General features: G+C 39.8%; 2 protein-coding genes across 5 annotated transcripts in view; both read left to right on the top strand.

The window, feature by feature from the left end:
• Positions 1–772: 772 nt before the first annotated feature.
• rhbdd1 (rhomboid domain containing 1) lies at positions 773–7414 on the top strand. Of its 4 annotated transcripts, none has more exons than XM_008426562.1 (8): positions 773–876; positions 3548–3712; positions 4015–4294; positions 4373–4505; positions 5823–5911; positions 6444–6506; positions 7023–7157; positions 7226–7414. In XM_008426562.1, the coding sequence occupies exons 1-8, from the start codon at positions 850–852 to the stop codon at positions 7330–7332; spliced, it is 999 nt and encodes a 332-aa protein (XP_008424784.1). In that variant the 5' UTR covers positions 773–849; the 3' UTR covers positions 7333–7414. The 4 variants fall into 4 exon arrangements, with proteins under 4 accessions (XP_008424784.1, XP_008424785.1, XP_008424786.1 ...); XM_008426563.2 differs by lacking the exon at positions 773–876 and adding an exon at positions 2086–2348; XM_008426564.2 differs by lacking the exon at positions 773–876 and adding an exon at positions 2086–2348 and having other exon boundaries at positions 3514–3712.
• A 40-nt stretch (positions 7415–7454) lies between these two features.
• Positions 7455–18097, top strand: part of galnt17 (polypeptide N-acetylgalactosaminyltransferase 17) — a 34210-nt gene continuing 23567 nt past the window's right edge. The window contains exons 1-4 of the mRNA XM_008426561.2: positions 7455–7544; positions 10655–11393; positions 11509–11732; positions 13285–13468. Coding sequence (XP_008424783.1) covers positions 11269–11393; positions 11509–11732; positions 13285–13468 — 533 coding nt within the window. The 5' untranslated portion in view covers positions 7455–7544; positions 10655–11268. The remainder of the gene's footprint in view (positions 7545–10654; positions 11394–11508; positions 11733–13284; positions 13469–18097) is intronic.

Raw genomic sequence — 18097 nt, 5'->3', positions numbered from 1 at the left:
GCGGCAAGCCGACGGTTTTATTACAGACCCACTTCCGTTTCCCACTTTCAAATTAAAAGCATGCCGCTTCTGTTTTGACGGGACTTTGGGATCCTCTTTCTACAGGAACACAAAAATGTAAGCGTTCTGAAGAGACTCGACATAATGCTGCCACCACCATGTTTCGTAGTTTTCTTAGGTGTGAAATAATGCCTATAAATCCTCTAAACCACTATTTGGAACATTTATGAGAAATAACATGCAAAAGAAAAAAAAAACAGTTGATTCCCATAATTTTTTTTATCTTAAATTTCTCATCATAATTTTTGTTTTCTGCTTTCAATTCTCTTTTAATTAAAATATAAATTAAAATAACTTAATCATTTTCTAATTGTCTGCCCGTCAAATTCATCAAACAAGCTACATGTGGAAAAGTTGCTTGTGAGAAAAAGGCCAAATGAACAGTCCTGCTGCATGAAATGAATAAATAAGTAAATAATAATGGTAATAAAATGAAATATATGAGATTAATATAAAATATTACATAGTTTCAAGTGATTAAAAGAGGGGATTGTACCATATATATATATATATATATATACACACACACATTTAAGGTGTTTTTCAAAAATGTTATTGTGTTTCTAATAGATTTCATTTTCTAATCATTTGGTTGCAATTTCATTCACATAATCAGAAAGGTTTTATTTCGAAAATCCGACCATTCCATTTCCGGTTTCCCTCGTTAACCACGGTTAGCTTACGGAAATGCCTTCCTCTGTCTACCCTCCCTGTCACTGTTTCTATAGCAACAGCTTCTCCGCCAGCTCAGCTGCTTGATCATTGGAGGCAGAGAAGGTTAAGACTTGTATGATGTTTACAAGACAACGGACACCGGTACGTTTTAGAAACTTTGCACTCTGGAACCGGTTTTCAAACTGTGCCGATTGTCAAAGAAAGCATCCGGTGGTTTCATGTAAATGTACACTACAAACACAACAAAACTCTTCCATTTTCACCAGAAATTGTTGTCGTGTAAACAGGGCCTTGAAAAGGTGAGCGTCCAAATTACGTAACATACAGCGGAGTGAGGTTTCAGTCTCTGAGAGGCGAAATGTCATCTCGGTATTGTGGTTTTGTTCCTTAATAATTCATGTAGAAGCAGCCGCTACTCCTATTTTAAATTGATTAGGGAGCGCCAATGAATGAATGAATGAATGAACTAAAATAAAACAAAATTAGTTTATTTTCAATTAACTATAATCATTTCTCTATATGTCAAAAGTTTAACTTATGTTAAATCCTATATTTTGAAGGTTAAATTATTTAGACAGCTTCTTCTGGGACAGATTACTGCATCCAAGGTGCACATAGGAGCGTTATCGCTGATCCTTGCTCCCAGCAGCACTGCTCCCAACAAACTCAAGAGATGTTTTGCATCCCTGTTGATATTTGTGTAGTTTTTCCAACACTCCTGCCTTTATTTACACATCTCTTGACACCTGAAGAGTCTTTGTAATTTCATGCAAATAGCTTCTTTGCGTTTTCTATGCACAAATACACACATCTTGTACACTGACTGGATTAATACCTGGAAAATATGTTAATTCTGGTCTGAATTACAATTACAATTACTTTATCATTGCTTCTCTTTATTTTGGCACTGTAAAGTTTCCTTTTGTTTTATAAAAGGTATTTTTGAACTACCTGTTGCTACATAAATAAGAAATAAAAAGGGACAGAAACATTAAAATAAATAAAACATATTTTATTAAATACACTGTATTAAAATGAATTAGAATTTCTAAATAAACAAATTAAATAAAAATAAGTAAAATTCATTCTATCAATAGTTTTTGTTTTGTGTTTCAAACAAAACACAAAACTTTGTCAAAGTTAGTATATTATTAAACTTTTATTAATTGAGTTTAAACATGATATCTATTTTTCAGTTATTCATATTGCCGCTAATTATGTTAACTTCAATGGTAAAGAACTCGCGTTGTTTTTCGGGATCTCCACAAACTATTTACGGTTACGCACGTTTTGAATTGACGTCATCAACACCCACCCTAAACTCCGTAATGCGCATGCGCCGTTACGTAGCGTTGTTATTGTCACGTGACCATTCCTAACTCCACCCGCTGCTAGTTAAGTGCTAGAAGCGATGATGAAACCCGGAGAAATAAACCGTTCTGACGTGTGGCCGAGAAGTTTATTAGCTAAACTTCACTCAGTCGGTCTGTGTTAAGTTTCCTCTCGGTCTTTTATGGTGAAAAGCCGCTTTAAACCGGAAGCTAACTTCACTGTTAGCGGGGTTAGCATTAGCCGAAGCCAGCGCCTTCAAAACAGGACAAGCTGAACTCGCTGTGAGTACAACTCACTTTTATGTTCCCGTTTATGCGCAGAAAAAAGCGGTTTAAGAAAATGAGAGGAAGAAATATCAACAATATATTGTTAGACCGAGTTAATATTTTTAAAACCGCTCATTTGTGAGTGTGTTTGTCCAAAGTGGTTGTACACCAAAGTTTTGATAAACTAAAAAATTCTTCTGCCGTAAAGGAAAACATTACAATAAATGGATATATCCGGCCGTTTTAACGTAAAATCGGTTTCACCACACTTACATTTCAAATATTTGACATTAGTTTATGACTAAATGTATTAATTAAGACATCTAATTGTATTTTGACTACACACAATACCTATTTGTCTAATTACGTTCTGACTTGTATAAGTAACGTTTTACTTTAAGCTGTTTAAATTGTGACTACAGAATCAAAGCCAGTTTGAAATGACCCACTTTTTGATCTGATTTGTCATAATTCCAATTAAAAGTATCTTAAATGTATGTTTAGACTGGTGATTTATAAGTTTGAACAAGCAAATTAAATTTCAGATGAAAGATAATAATGACTCAGCAAAACTAACTTAGAGATTAGTTTTAAAATCAATCGCATGATAAATTAAAATGAATTCAATCAAATCATTAAAAACTGGATGGCAAAAGTCTTTAGCTCGTTTTTTTTAAATGATCATTTTGTTAAACATAAACTTCATAATTTATTTTATTTGTTATTTTTGTTGTATATTTTGGATATTTAATTTATATACCAGTTCCAGTGTTAAATGCTCATTAGAATTTAAAATGTACTTAAAATAGTCTCAATAGTATCGTTTATTGGAATAACTTCTGGGACAATTTATCGTCCAGTATAAATTTGTTATTGTGACAGTCCTAGTCAAAGTTCCTTTTTAAAATGTCTCCGAATGAGATATTTTTTGATTTCAGATATCTTGAATTATAACATTCTGAATGTGATACTGTATTCTGTCTTGTCAAAATGTCCCAGATTTACGTAACAAAACATGTTGACAGTGTGACTTTTAGCTTTCCAAGGCTGTTTTTAATTTTTAAGAGTTTGCAGATTTCAGTTTTGGTCCCCATTCAAACCGAGTTTACCGAACTCTTTGGTGTGAAAGCTTCCTTAAAGAGCGCCTGCTCTGATCTGTCTGTCTGGTTGGTAACGTCAGCCATGGCTGAAGTCGTGTTGCTGCCTCCTGTCAGGCGGGTTTCAGGATGAACAGGAGGTCGAGGTCGTCCCATCTGGGCCTGCTGATGCTGGGCTCCCAGCTGCTCCACGTGGGCCTGGACAGCATTCCACCTGTCACCCTGGCTTTCCTGGCCATCAACGTTTACCTTTACCTCTTCCCAGCAGCTCCGCTCCTGAGGGTAAATAACCAATGCACACATCCAAACATGTAAGAGCAAAGCTATGTTTACTTTTTTCATTTACTAAATTATGCCTGGTGGTTCAGTTGACAGAAATAGTCACCATTTTGCATGATTTCTAATAGAAACGCACTGATCCGATATTAATATCTGTATTAATTCTGTATTGGTGCAAAGTTACCAAATAAATGTGTAATTCATCACATTCATGTCTGTTTAAAAAGTCAGTCCGGCTGTTTTTCTGCGTCAGATCGGCCGATACCTCAGAAGGTGCATCCTTAATTTGTTTTGTTTTTTCCCAGGCCTGTGTGAGCGTCCAGCAGGCGTACTGGAAGGGCGACTGGCGGCGGCTGCTCCTGGCGCCGTTCCACCACGCCGACGACTGGCATCTGTACTTCAACATGGTGTCTCTGCTGTGGAAGGGGATGAACCTGGAGCGGCGGCTGGGCGCAGCCTGGTTCCTCTACGTTCTGTCCGTCTTCTCCGTGCTCACCGGGGCGGTGTACCTGCTGCTGGAGGCGCTGCTAACCGAGCTAGCCGACGACCAGTCCCACAGCCGGGCCTGCGCTGTCGGCTTCTCTGGTACGAGCAGATCTCCGGGTTTCTGAGTGGAAAGGTTTGGGTCGTCTTCACTGTTTTGTTTTTATGCTTTATTTCCAGGTGTGCTGTTTGCGCTGAAGGTGCTGAATAACCACTACCACCCTGGACGCGTGGTTTACCTGATGGGGCTGCCGCTCCCTAGCCGCTACGCCAGCTGGGTGGAGCTCGTTCTGATCCACATAACGGCACCTGGGTGAGTTTAAAAGAAAGCATCCTGGATTCCAGAGCCGCTTCCCAGATTAGGCTCCTAAAGATGCTTTTAAATCCCAGTAAAACCAGTTTGAACAGCTTTATAATCATTAACAAAGCTTTTTTTCCTCACTTTAACTCTCAATTTTATAAATCTGAAACTCTTTAAGTTCCATTTTTCCACTAGTTTATGTCCAGTTTATTACTTATTAATTAATCTAAGCATAATGCTGCACTAAAGATGCTTTTTTTATTAACCGCAGTTGGATTTCATCCACTAGATGGAGCTCTTTCACGTGTTGTAAATTTAGACCATTTAGTAAAAAATCTAAACTGACATTTTAATAAAAACAGCTCATTGTTTTTGATAAATATCTATTGTTAAACGTTTATCATTTCAAAAGAGTAATTTAATTTCAATGTTTAGGTCTAAACATAAAGAAATGTATAAAAATTGTGCAAAAATATATATTTTCTTTTATTGTTTGTTATATTTGTTATTAAAAAAAGCTCAGTTTATAACTGAATGACAAGAAAAATCATTTCTACTAATTACAGCTGCAGCTAAAGATTATTTTAGTAATCTATCGATTATTCTGATGAATTGTTGAAATTTAATGCAATTATTCCATGAAATTTTTTGAATTTTTTTTATTACAAGGGTTTTATTTTGAAAAGGAGACTTTTTCTCAATTAGCTTAGCATGGAGACAATATAAAGATAACATTTTATTCAACTTTTATTAAACCAGGTGAGCTATTAAAACAAGTTTTTATTGCATTTGTTTGATCCATTTGCAGAATATTTCACTTTTTTAATCAATATTAAGTAATTATTGACTCAAAACAAGCTCATATATTTTGCTGATAAGTCACTTGTGAATTAGTTTAGTCTTATTTTGATATTTGCAGTAAAATGAGAGTAAAATGACTTGGTAACATTTAGTGTTTGCAGTGTAATGCTGTGAAATGTCCCGTTAAATCCAGGAAGTGTTTGATTCCCAGAACCAAACACGGAGAAGCTGCATCCAGCTTCTATGCACCACAGATCTGGAACAGGAAAACTGAAAAACAGCCGAAACACTGAGTTCCTTTGAATCTGGAATAAAAACCCAAATGTTCAGAGCTGCTTTTGAAACACAACAAATGAAACATTAACCAACATTTTAATGTGTGATAAAGACATTTAACAATGTTTGGATTGTTGATTTTTGTGTTTTTCTGATGCACTTTGAAACGCCCTGTTGCTGAATCCATTGATTGATTGATTGATTGATTGATTGATTGATTGATTGATTGATCCGTGTCTGCTGCTCCTCCAGGACTTCGTTTGTGGGTCACCTGGCAGGAATCCTGGTGGGTTTGCTCTACACGTCCGGACCGCTCAACAGAATCATGAGGAAATGTGCAGGTGTGACTTCATTCAGAGACCGAAACGCATCACTTCTTCAATATGTCCAGTTTTAAATTCATTTGATTAGAAGTCGTTTACGGGCTGCACAGTGGCGCAGTTGGTAGAGCTGTTGCCTTGCAGCAAGAAGGTTCTGGGTTCGATTCCCGGTCTTTCTGCATGGAGTCTCCATGTTCTCCCTGTGCATGGTGGGTTTTCTCCAGGTACTCCGGTTTCCTCCCACAGTCCAAAAACATGACTGTCAGGTTAACTGGTCTGTCTAAATTGCCCCTAGGTGTGAGTGTGCATGGTTGTGTGTCCTGTGTGTCTCTGTGTTGCCCTGCGACAGACTGGCGACCTGTCCAGGGTGACCCCACCTCTCGCCCGAAACGTTGGCTGGAGATAGGCACCAGCAACCCTCCTGACCCCACTGAGGGAAAAGCAAGAAAATGGATGGATGGATGGATAGAAGTCGTTTACCATAACCGGGTCTTTAAGTTACAGATCTAACAGTAACTTACTGGTATCACTGGATTCTTCTGTGTTTCTCCAGATTTGTTTGCACCAAACGAACACGGATCACATCGCAACTACTACAGATCTGCCGGCACATCAGGTACCGGAGCATGCTGGGAAATATTTCATAAGATATAAAAATAAAGTCACAATATTAGAGTAAAGTGGTAATATTGTGACTTTATTCTATAACTTTAATATTTATTGACTTAATTAGCAAATTATTATGATTTTATTCTCATAATTTTCTGTCTTTTTTTGTGAATTTCTAACTCTGTGCTGCTAATTTTATCATTTTATTCTCGTATTATTTCAACTTTAATCTGATAATTTTATAACTTTATTTTTGTTTGACTTTCATTGATTTAATATTATAAATTTATTCTCATATTATTCCGACTTTGTTTTTGCAATTTTATCTTTATTCTTTTGAAACGTTACTCTACTAAGAGTTTAATTTAGTAATTTTATTACTTTTTGACTTCCATTTTTGTGATATTACGATTTTATTCTCTTAATTTTGACGTTTTCTCTGAATATTTTAGGACTTTTTCTCATAACTTTGTCTTTTATTGATCGTTTTCTTGCCTTGGCCCTCGCTCCCTCACACGCTCAGGTTATGCTGGCCGTAGTGGAGTTTACCCTGGATACCTTCAGGACCCCCCAGGTTACCACACGGCGTCGTACACCGGCGGGCTGACGGAGGAGCAGCAGCTGGAGGCGGCGATCAGAAACAGTCTGCACGACCGAGGTGAGGCGCTCTGAACTCTGACCTCTGAGAGAAACGCACCTGGCGTTACTTCCTGCTCATTTTCTCAGGACGAGGCCACATCAGTCGAGGTCGTCCACATCGGGACTCCTCCGATGATTTCAGGGCCGAAGAGACGAGGTGGAGGTGGAGGAGGATGAGGCGGTTCGACAGCTGAACTCTGACCCAGGAAGTAGAAGAAGAAGACGGAGGTTTTGGTGGAAGAAGGAGGATTGATCTGAATAAAGCGATCAAACGTTTCCACCACCTTCTGTTCTTCCCTGAATCTGTCATTAATGAGCCAAAGAGAGAAGATTCTTGAGTTTGTGTGTTTTATAAAACCAGAAGACGAAAAGATTCTGAGCTTCGACTGCAGGACGGAGTTTGGAGGTAAAAGTGAAAAGAAGATTTCCGTTTCTTTTTAGCTTGAACTGAACTCTGGTTGGTTTTATACAGTTTGCTTATAAAAATCATCAAACATTTTCCAGTTTCATGTCAGACTGTCTGAGACAGACGGATATGATGTAGAAAACAAAGAAACGGAGGAATAAATGTCTGAGGAAAAAAAACTAATTCTGAGATCTGTCTCAAATTTTCTAGAAAAACTAAAATTTCTGAGTTTGAAAAGTTAAAAAATAGCAGAAATTTCTGACTTATTTCTGAAATTTCTGGTTTTTGTAGAAAAAAATGACTTCAAACTCAGAAATATGTGACTTTTTTCTGTCTTTTGAACTTGTTTTATAGTTTTTTCTATCTCCTGGCTGTTCATGAGTTCTCAAAGGATTTGGCCGCCGTTGCCCCATCTTGTGCTTTGTGTCTGACTTTGTAAATGTGTGCAAAGGTATTAGAATAAATCTCGTTTTGCAGTAGCAAAGTCTCACATTGATTTAATTTGAATCTGAAAAAAAAAGTGTTAAACTACTTTTCATATTCAACGGTTTTTCATTCATTCTTTTTTTTTTTCTTTGAAAAACTTTGGCCCCAATTTAGCTCCATATGGATGTTCTCGACATGTTGGTTAAACTGAGTATTTTTAAAAATTTTTTATTGAAACATGGAAGAATTGAACAGCTCAGTTTGTATTGATTGTGACACAAATGAGCAACTTTGAATAATTAATTTTTAAAGTTACTGAATACTTCAACATATTTTGACAAAAACTTTAATCTTGTGAAAAACACACAGAAACGACGGCTGTAAAATAATCTCAAATAATTGGAAGCAGTCACAGTTCATGGCTTCCAGCTTGTCGGCCATGACAGTCTTCCTGTCAGGTTGGTTTAAACTGAGGGGGTGCCTGTCTGCTAGATCTCCAAAGACAATATTTCAGCTGATTTCCTCCTCTCTGATGGACAGATCAAATGTTTTTGGCTGGCTGCACAGTGGCGCAGTTGGTAGAGCTGTTGCCTTACAGCACGAAGGTTCTGGGTTCGATTCCCGGTCTTTCTGCATGGAGTTTCCATGTTCTCCCTGTGCATGGTGGGTTTTCTCCAGGTACTCCGGTTTCCTCCCACAGTCCAAAAACATGACTGTCAGGTTAATTGGCCTCTCCAAATTGCCCCTAGGTGTGTGCATGGTTGTGTGTCTCTGTGTTGCCCTGTGACAGACTGGCCACCTGTCCAGGTGACCCCGCCTCTCGCCCGGAACGTTAGCTGAAGATGGGCACCAGCAACCCTCCCGACCCCACTAAGGGACAAGGGTGTAAAGAAGATGGATGTTTTGGCAGCAGCCTGGCTCTGCTCTGCACATGCTGCTCACCGTCTCTGATCCCGTTGGAGAGACGGGATCAGAGACTTTGTTTTATATGTATTTAAAGTGTTGAGAGACATTTTCTCTGGGGAAAGAGCAGAGACTCCGTGGTGGGAGTTTCAGTTTTTACAGTGCGCCCCCCTGTGGTGGTGCAGCTTCACGTTCCTGGTCTGATCACGTGTAAACGGTTTGCTGCAGGAGCGTGAAGCTCGCCTCACCTGACTGACGCTCACAGAAATGGATTCAGCTCAGCACCGAGCCGCGACCTCTTGACCTTTCCTATTGGAGAGGCTGAAGAGATGAGATAAATATCAGCTCACATCTACTCTTCCTCTCCCTCCCTTTCCTCCTTTCTTCTCGTTATTGCTTGAGGATTTTTCTCCCGTCTCTCTCTCTCTCGCCTCTCTTTGCTGCCTGTTCGTGTTTTTCTCTCTCAGTTCATCTCTGGATTCGTGTCCCAGACCAAAGCGAAGGTTTTGATCTCACTCCGCTTCTCCTCCTCCTCCTCCTCCTCCTTCTCCTCCTCCTCCTCACTCAGACGCTCTGTGTCTTTGCGCCACAGTTTCCTTTGGATCACAGTTGGTGATTCTCTCTGATTCTGGTTCAGGCCGGATGACCCACTTCTGCAGGGAAGCCAACGTTTCGCCGCGTTGAGTCCGAGGAACGGCTCCAGTGTTACCTTTACACCTGAAAATGAAACGGCTCGTGTGCAGAGCTCGGTAGCAGCCAGTTGCATTTAATAAATTACTTTTAGTTTATCTAGTTTCCAATAAAAATGTACTGAAATAAGACAAAACTAGCTTACAAGTAATGTTACAGTAAATGGGAGTTTGTTTTAAGTAAATAATTCTTGAATGTTTGTGAAACAGTTCTAGCGCCTCTGGTAGAATATTCCGGCGTTACCTAGCAACCCCAGCCAAGCCCAGACCGTTACCTAGCAACCCCAGCCAAGCCCCGTCCGTTACCTAGCAACCCAGTTCGAGTTCCACTGGCCAATTATCTGACTTATAACTTGGGAAAAATGTCTTGTAGAACTTTTTCATCAATATTTAAGAATTACTGATTTAAAACAAGATTCTATGTTCTTTATAAACAGAGTGCCGTAGTAACTAGTTACATTTACTCAGTTTCATTTGCTTGAGTAATGTTTTTGGTAAAAATGTACTTTTAGCAGTATTTTTACTTATACGTTTGCTTGAGTAACTTTACTGTGAAGTATTTCTGCTCTTACTTGAGTAAAATTTCTGGATTTTCTTTCCGCTGAATGAAAAACAAACATGTTTTAACCAGAAATCCACCAGACTCAAGACACACACCTGCAGTTTCTGTTAAAAGTTTCGGAAGTTTTTTATTGAAAGAAACTGATTTGGAAAATTTTCTTTTGCCTGATTTTGTTATTTTTTTATTACTTTTATGAATTATTGTCATTTTGGTCCTTAAAATACCAGAATCTCCACTTAACTTTATATTTGGTCCATCTGATGATGCAATTTTTAAATATTAAATGACTGATAATTTGATCAGTTACTCAGTTCTTGACTTGACTTTTTACCAAATACTTTTTTACTTGAGTAAAAATATGTTGAAGTTGTTTCCTCTGGGGTTAATTTTCTGCAGCTGGAGGCCACATAAAATCACTCCAGTGTCCGCAAACGGCCCCCGAGCCTCACTTTGAAGACCCCTGGCTTGGATTATCTTTAATATTGGAGTCTAAGTTTCTCTAAGAACAGTATTTTTTTTCTCTCTCTCAGTTTAATTTGACCAGACACCTCCCCCCTCCCCGACCTGCTGCTGCGAAGGGAAATCGAGTCCAGAAGCCCGATAAAAGGAGAACACGAGGAAATAAACAGCCGCAATAAACAAGAAGAGGGCGAGGAATAACAGGAAGGCGTTATGTGCTGGGAGGACTGGAGGGACAAAATGTGAAGAGAAAGAAAAAGAAAGAAGGTCGCTTTAATTTTGTGCTCCTGTTTTGGCTGCTGCCGGTTTCCGGAGTGAATTTCTCAGAGGATGCCGCCGCTGCTGCATCTCCGAGCGCAGAGAGCTCCTCACCATCCGCGCATCTGATAGTGATAAACGGCCGAAGGAGGAAGAGCAGGAAGGGAGGAGGAGGAGATGCTGGCTGGACCTTCAGAAGGATTTCCCTGAAGCATCTGTCAGCATCTCAGTCGCATCACTGCCGACTTCTGTCGGACGCGAAGGGAGAGGAACCCCAGCAGAAAAGCGCGGATATTTTCCGTTCTCCTAAATTATTCATCTGCTTTCTGCGCTCCGCACACACTGCTGTCTTTGTCTCACATCTTCAGAGGATGATTTCAAACGCAGAGGCGGCGGACGGCGCCCCGGATTGCTCCAGCAGAGCGACATGCAGCCTGAAATAACCCCGGAGTCCGACAGCAAAGCGGCGGATAAATCGTCTTCTCATCGGCGCACTGCTGGCTCTGGTTGCTCAAGCTTCCCTGCGGCTTTCCGTCCAGCTGATGTTACCCGGTGAGACATCCCTGCAGCCTCCAGATCGCCGCTGACCATCCCCTGACCTTCCGCCCACCCTAAAAACCCAAAACAAACCAGCGCCCGAACTCTTTTTCATGGCTTTTGTCTTCAGAAGATGGAGGGTGTTACTGCTGCTCAACGTGCTGGCGGTCGCAGGGTTCATGACCTTCTGGGCCAAGTGCAACACCCGCAGCGTGCAGGCGGCCGGTCCGGAGGCTCCGGCTGACGGGAGGCGGCCCGGGGCCAACGGGACGGTGCAGGGGCCCAGCGTGAGCCACGAGGTGCTGCTGAAGAGGCTCAGCTCGCTGGAGGATGTGGTGTACCGGCAGCTTAACGGTAACGAAAACATTTCCACTCAGATGTCATCACAAAACACCTGGGAAGTAAAACCCCGACACCTGTAAGCCAATTAATATCCTTTCTTTTTCACTTTTTGGAGACTTTAGAACATACGGCTGAAACGATTAATCTAAATAATCTTGATTAATCGACTATTAAAGTAATCACCAGCTAATTTAGTGATTGATTAACTGAAGTATGCAGACTCTAAAATGGACATTTGATAAAAAAAAAAAAAACTGAAGTAAGAATAAATATATTTAGCATTTTTAGATTTAAAAAGTAAATTGTTTGAAAATACTCCTAAAGGCGCAGGTTTAGCTTCACCTGATTCAAATTCTGCAAAAAAAATTTTAAATAAATCCTACTAAGCACCTATTAATATCAAATTATTAACCAAAAAAAAAAAAATCAATCGATCAATATTCAGTATATTTTTAGCTGCAGTTTCATATCCATCCATCCATTTTCTTTCACCCTTGTCCCTTAGTGGGGTCGGGAGGGTTGCTGGTGCCTCTCCAGCTAACGTTCCGGGGTCACCTGGACAGGTCGCCAGTCTGTCGCAGGGCAACACAGAGACACACAACCATGCACACACACACACACACACACACACACCTAGGGACAATTTAGAGAGGCCAATTAACCTGACAGTCATGTTTTTGGACTGTGGGAGGAAACCGGAGTACCAGGAGAAAACCCACCATGCACAGGGAGAACATGCAAACTCCATGCAGAAAGACMGGGGCCGGGAATCGAACCCAGAACCTTCGTGCTGTAAGGCAACAGCTCTACCAACTGCGCCACTGTGCAGCTTATCTATTTTTTGCATTTTTAGGGAAAAAATTTGCTTCACTTTCCAAAAAACTAATTTATTTATTTCCTTTTTGCATCTTCCTATGTATTTCAGATATTGTGTGTAAAAGACTTAAGTGGTTAAATAAAAAGCGGTTAAATGTTTTAAATCTGATTAATCGATTAATCATAAAAAAATTATAAAATAATTGCAGCGTACTGAAACTATTTCCCTTTCCTCTTCTCTAAACAGCCAAATCCCAGGCTGAGTAGATGGGAAGCATCTGTTCATATCAATGTGAAACACAGATTCTCTGTTGGATTTACATCTGGGCTATGACTAGGCCATTCTCACACATAAATCTACACCATTCCATTGAAAGGCAAAGCTTCCCTTCAGTCTTTTGCAAGTTTTCATCCAGGATTATTTACCTTCATCCATCTTTGCATCAATTATAATTAGCTTCTGTTGCTACACATTCCCACAGCATGATGCTGCCACCACCTGTAGGGTCACAGTTAAAATTTTTCCTCTACATCTAATGTTTTGTTGTGGTCAGGAAGTTTCATTTTGCTCTCATCTAACCAGTTTTCTTCTTCCTCCACAAAGACAAAGGCTTTTCTTCTGGCCACTGGAACAGATTTCAGTGATTCTGTTTATCAGTGAAGTTCATGCTGACGTTTCGCCATGCGGTTTGTAACCTTTGAACTCTCGTGAATCCGTTCAACCTGAAGGTTCGTCTCGGTCCAACAGGTCTGTCCAAGTCCCTGGGCCTGATCGAGGGCTTCGGCGGTCGCGGGAAAGGCGGCCTGGCCGCCACGCTTTCCCCGCTGGAGGAGAACGACGCCAAGTACCTGAAGGAGAAGTACGGCTACAACGCCTACCTGAGCGACAGGATCTCTCTGGACCGGACCATCCCGGACCACCGGCCCAACAAGTCAGTCTGTCAGCCACACACACAAAAAAAAACCCGTCAGATTACAGATTACACAAAATTAGTTGGTGCTTTCAGCTGTGATAATAAAACAGCAAGTTTTAATAATTCAGAAGCGACATCTACTTCCAGAAATGGAAACACGACTCGCTGAGAATAGATGCACTTGGAACTTTTTCTGCTCTGCAAAGGAAATCCAATTAAAACTTTTGAAAATGTTTTTAATAATTCACATGGAAAACTTCAGTTGCAAGAAGTTAATTATTTCAGCACAAGAGAAGAGATACTAGATTATCCCCACGTCTTCATGCGAATATGTAAGTCATTCTGCTCTGGTGCTTCGTTCAGAGAGTTTTAAAACATATTTCCAGTTATTTTCAGCTTTCTTATTAATTTCCAAGTTGTACTCAACCCGTTACTACTTCAACATAACTTTATTCAAGTAAAAGTAAAAAGTATTTGGTAAAAAGTCTAGTCAAGTATAACTGATCAAATTATCAGTCATTTAATATTTAACAATTACATCACCAGACGGACCAAAATATGAAGTTAAATGGAAATGTTTTTATTTTAAGGACCAAAATGACAATAATTCATATAAGTAACATAAAATAATAAAATCAGGCAAAAGAAAAATGTTTCCAAATAAGTAAAAAACTTTAGAAACTTTAACAGAAACTGCAGGTGTGTGTCTGTGTCTGGTGAATTTCTGGTTAAAATTTGTTTGTTTTTCATTTAGAGGGTAGAAAATACAGAAATTTTACTCAAGTAAGAGAAGAAATACTTCATAATAAAGTTACTCAAAGTACAGCGTAGTAAAAATACTCCTAAAAGTAAATAAATAAAAGGTTACTCAAGTAAATGTAAGTAGTTACTATCCAACTATGTTTATATCAGATATAACTTAAAAGAAATTTGACTTCTCAAATTGATTGCTTGAAATTGGGTCTCTGTCTTTTTAAGAAACTCCTGCTCTTTCTGAAGCTCCGCCTTCATCACAACATGGCTCCTGTATTAACCCTTTAACAACGTTTTTATCAGCGTTTCACTGAGACGCAGCTCCTATAATGAGCTCAGCAGCTGTTTGCTAATTGCTGCTGGCTAGTCTGAAGGAGCTGAGCGGGAGAGTTGGAAGCTTGGAAACTGCAGCTCTGAAGGCGGGGCTTCGTCCACCGAGGCATTTGCTCAGCTAAATGGTTGCCATGGAGATTAAAGGATTTCTCTAACATGCATGAAAAAAATCAAAGCGACACTCCAGGTGTGTTTTTGATGAGGGAATAACTTTATAAAAAGTGAATTTTCATGCTACTGCCCCTTTAAGTGATTGTAAAATAGTATTTGTAATTATCTATTAAAAAAGGAGGGAATTATTTTTCCATCCATCCATCCATTTTCTTTCACCCTTGTCCCTCAGTGGGGTCGGGAGGGTTGCTGGTTCCTCTCCAGCTAACGTTCCGGGCGAGAGGCGGGGTCACCTGGACAGGTTGCCAGTCTGTCACAGGGCAACACAGATACACACAACCATGCACACACACACTCACACCTAGGGACAATTTGGAGAGACCAATTAACCTGACTGTCATGTTTTTGGACTGTGGGAGGAAACCGGAGTACCCGGAGAAAACCCACCATGCACAGGGAGAACATGGAGACTCCATGCAGAAAGATCCCAGGCCGGGAATCGAACCCAGAACCTTCTTGCTGCAAGGCAACAGCTCTACCAACTGCGCCACTGTGCAGCCACAGTGGCGCAGCCACAGAATTATTTTTATTTTTCCTAATTTTATTTGAATATATTTTTCCACTTAAAGAGATAAATCATGATTTGAAAACATTTTTTTGTACTCAGATTTATTTTTATTAAAATTAGTTTGATGATGACAGAAACAGGATCTCTAAGGAGACTAAATCTGTATATTTTATCTTTATTAATACTGTAAATGTTTTTACCAAATGTTTCTTCTTCTGGGAACATTTTCCCGACCCAGTTTTCTGCGTAGGTGAGCAGATTAAAAGTCTCTACCTTTGCTGCCACCAGCGGCATGCTTCCCCCCTCCCTCCTCGTTTCTCAGAGCGTGGAAAAGCGTTCTTACTTGTCACCGCAGGGAGTCTTACAGGGTGGTGGGAAAAGAGCGGCATGCGAAGCGAGTCTGGGTGTGATATCTGCAGCAGCAGGACGTCAGCTGGAGCCTGATGAGCCTCGCTGCGTTTCATTCAGGCTCCTTTTACCCTGCAGAGCAGGAGGCGGCGGAGAAACACGAAGGCAAAGCGAAAAAAGGAGCTAAAAGACAAAAAAAAAAATTCAACAGCTCTTGCATTAATTTGTTTAAACCTGCAGATGTGAAACTTTGTGAAGCCGCTCGCCTCCGTCTGCACCGCTGAGGGAATCGTAAAGGACGATTACTGACACAGTGTTCAGTGACTCTGTACTTGTGAAGTGACAAGTTCTCACTCACATGTGAAACTATTCATGCTGCTCTCCTACACACTGCTGCTCCTGCTTGCATTGATCACTCAGCTCTGCTTCTGCTGGAATCGCTGCAGTTTCCACTGCAGCTCACTGCAAAAACACTAAATATTAAGATATTTGCTTAAATAAGACAAAACTAACTTAAAAGTAACTTTTCAACACAATATTTGAGCTTGTTTTAGGTACATAATTCCTTAATATTGATTAAAAAGCACTAATTCAAATGTCTTACTTGAATAATCTGGTATTTCTTTTTATATTAGGGGATCAATTGACCTTTTGGGCATGAATTATCTTTGGTCTGTGAGTTTCCCCTAATTGGTCAGAATATTTTTAGCTGAATTAACCAAAAGGTGAGTCCAGGCTCAAAGTTTTCCTTTCAGTTTTAATGGGGACCTATTATGCAAACATTCACATTTTGTAAGTTTTTATACATCCATTTTGGTCTCCAGTGCTTCTGAAAACAAGCTAATCGTTAAAAAAACAAACAAACAAAAACACAATAAGTTAAAGTTTATAGCTGTCTGGAAAAAGAACTGTTTCTAAAACCTCTGAAATGTAACGTAACAAATCAGGAGGCGCTGCAGCGTTACCTAGCAACTGCAGCAGAATTCCACCTGTCACCTAGCAACCCAGACTGAGCTCCAGCACGTTTGGTCAGCTGGTTCTACCGCTGTATGTGCTGACAAGTGTTTGTTGTTGCCTTGCCTTCCAGAAACCCCTTGTTACAGTCTTGTTGGTTGTACAGGAGGCTCCACTTCTGCTTCTCAAAGATGTACGGTTATATAATTACGCATCAGTGGCAGTCATTTTCATGAGTGAGTGTAAATGTTGAGTTGGGGGCCAGCAGAAGCTTATTTGGATCTGAAATGACAGGAGGCTCTAAACCAGCTCAGAATAGGCAGAACTGAGCAGATTCAATTCTCAGAATGATTTTGAGCCAAAAAACATAGTAAACATAGTTAGTCATCGTTAAGCATTTGGCATGCAGAGGTAAGTGGATTCGTGCAAACAGGATGGGATTAAGTAATGTTGGTTCTCTGATATTTGAGTTGTAGTTGTGCAGATTGTGTGGTTGTCGTCTAGATGTTATAGGATTTATAAAAAGCTGTGCTAGGAGTTGATTTCTTAAGGTAAACTGTTTTCCCACAGTATCACAGGAATACCAAAAACACTGGTCTATATCACATCATATGGAGTCTCTGGGTTGATTATTTTATGTTGATGAAGAGTTTATTGAGAAAATAATTCCTCCGTTTCACACTAACTCCATTTTTCAGTGTCCAGTTCTGCCTTCCACGCAGCGACTGGAGCTTTGAATTTTCCCCTTCGGCTCCCGTCTGATGTTCGCCTTTTAACAATGAGATCAAAGCGGCTGCAGAAAAAAATGTGCTTTGCAGTTTGAGGCAGTAAAAATGTTCTTTGAGACGCGGCGATCTTTTATTTTTATTATTTGGAAACTAGAACTTTTCCAGTGGAAGTGGATAAAGTTTGTGGGAGTGGATGAAATTTTTGTGCTTCTATATTTTTTATTTAAAAAACATTTTCAACGAGTTTTTAAGAACTTTATGAGTGTTTTCAATTTGCTTCGAGGATCTTTCATGTTCCTTATTTCTATAAGAGTTTCCTAAGAAATAAATAATGGTAATAAAACATCAACATTAAATATTTTGTTCATGTTGTAAGTCTAAATTCTTAGGCCTTTAATTTCACATTTGACTGAAATGGAAGTTTATTTAATTTCATTTGGAAAAGAGGAATCATAATTTATCTATAAAATCACTGCAGGTCGTGACGTGACGTCCAACACTGAGCCGACGTACCGTTTACGTTTTACAAAGGAATTTTAAATACCTGCAGGTAATTAACCTGCTAATGCTTTGAATGCAGCGAGCAGCTGAGTTACAAAGATGCAGGAAATATTGGTGGGGACACGTCCACACTTCAGGAAGTTACACCTACCTGTTAAGTAAGTGTCATAAGGACAGGTGTTGGCTGCACATCTGTGGCTTTAGATTTAGTTTCCAAGTTGACCAGTCAGAAATATTCCAGAAAGAATATGGGCATGTCAAAACGAGCTCAAGTCGCTCTCTGGGTATTATTGGCTCGGGAAAAGCCATTTCATAACATTATTGGTGGAATGTGGTGTCAATCAAAACGGG

This window comes from Poecilia reticulata, linkage group LG13 (assembly GCF_000633615.1).
Source record: "Poecilia reticulata strain Guanapo linkage group LG13, Guppy_female_1.0+MT, whole genome shotgun sequence".
Taxonomy (NCBI): domain Eukaryota; kingdom Metazoa; phylum Chordata; class Actinopteri; order Cyprinodontiformes; family Poeciliidae; genus Poecilia; species Poecilia reticulata.
The sequence above is the reverse complement of the archived record's forward strand: the minus strand, read 5'-3'. Positions and strand labels throughout refer to the sequence as shown.

What these genes read in the sequence shown, in the direction of transcription:
- rhbdd1 (XM_008426562.1), top strand. Translation starts at nt 850, where the DNA reads ATGATGTTTACAAGACAACGGACACCG. An exon ending in TTACAAGACAACGGACACCG is followed by an intron (nt 877 to 3,547) that starts GTACGTTTTAGA and finishes GCCTCCTGTCAG; the next exon opens with GCGGGTTTCAGGATGAACAG. An exon ending in CAGATCTGCCGGCACATCAG is followed by an intron (nt 6,507 to 7,022) that starts GTACCGGAGCAT and finishes TCACACGCTCAG; the next exon opens with GTTATGCTGGCCGTAGTGGA.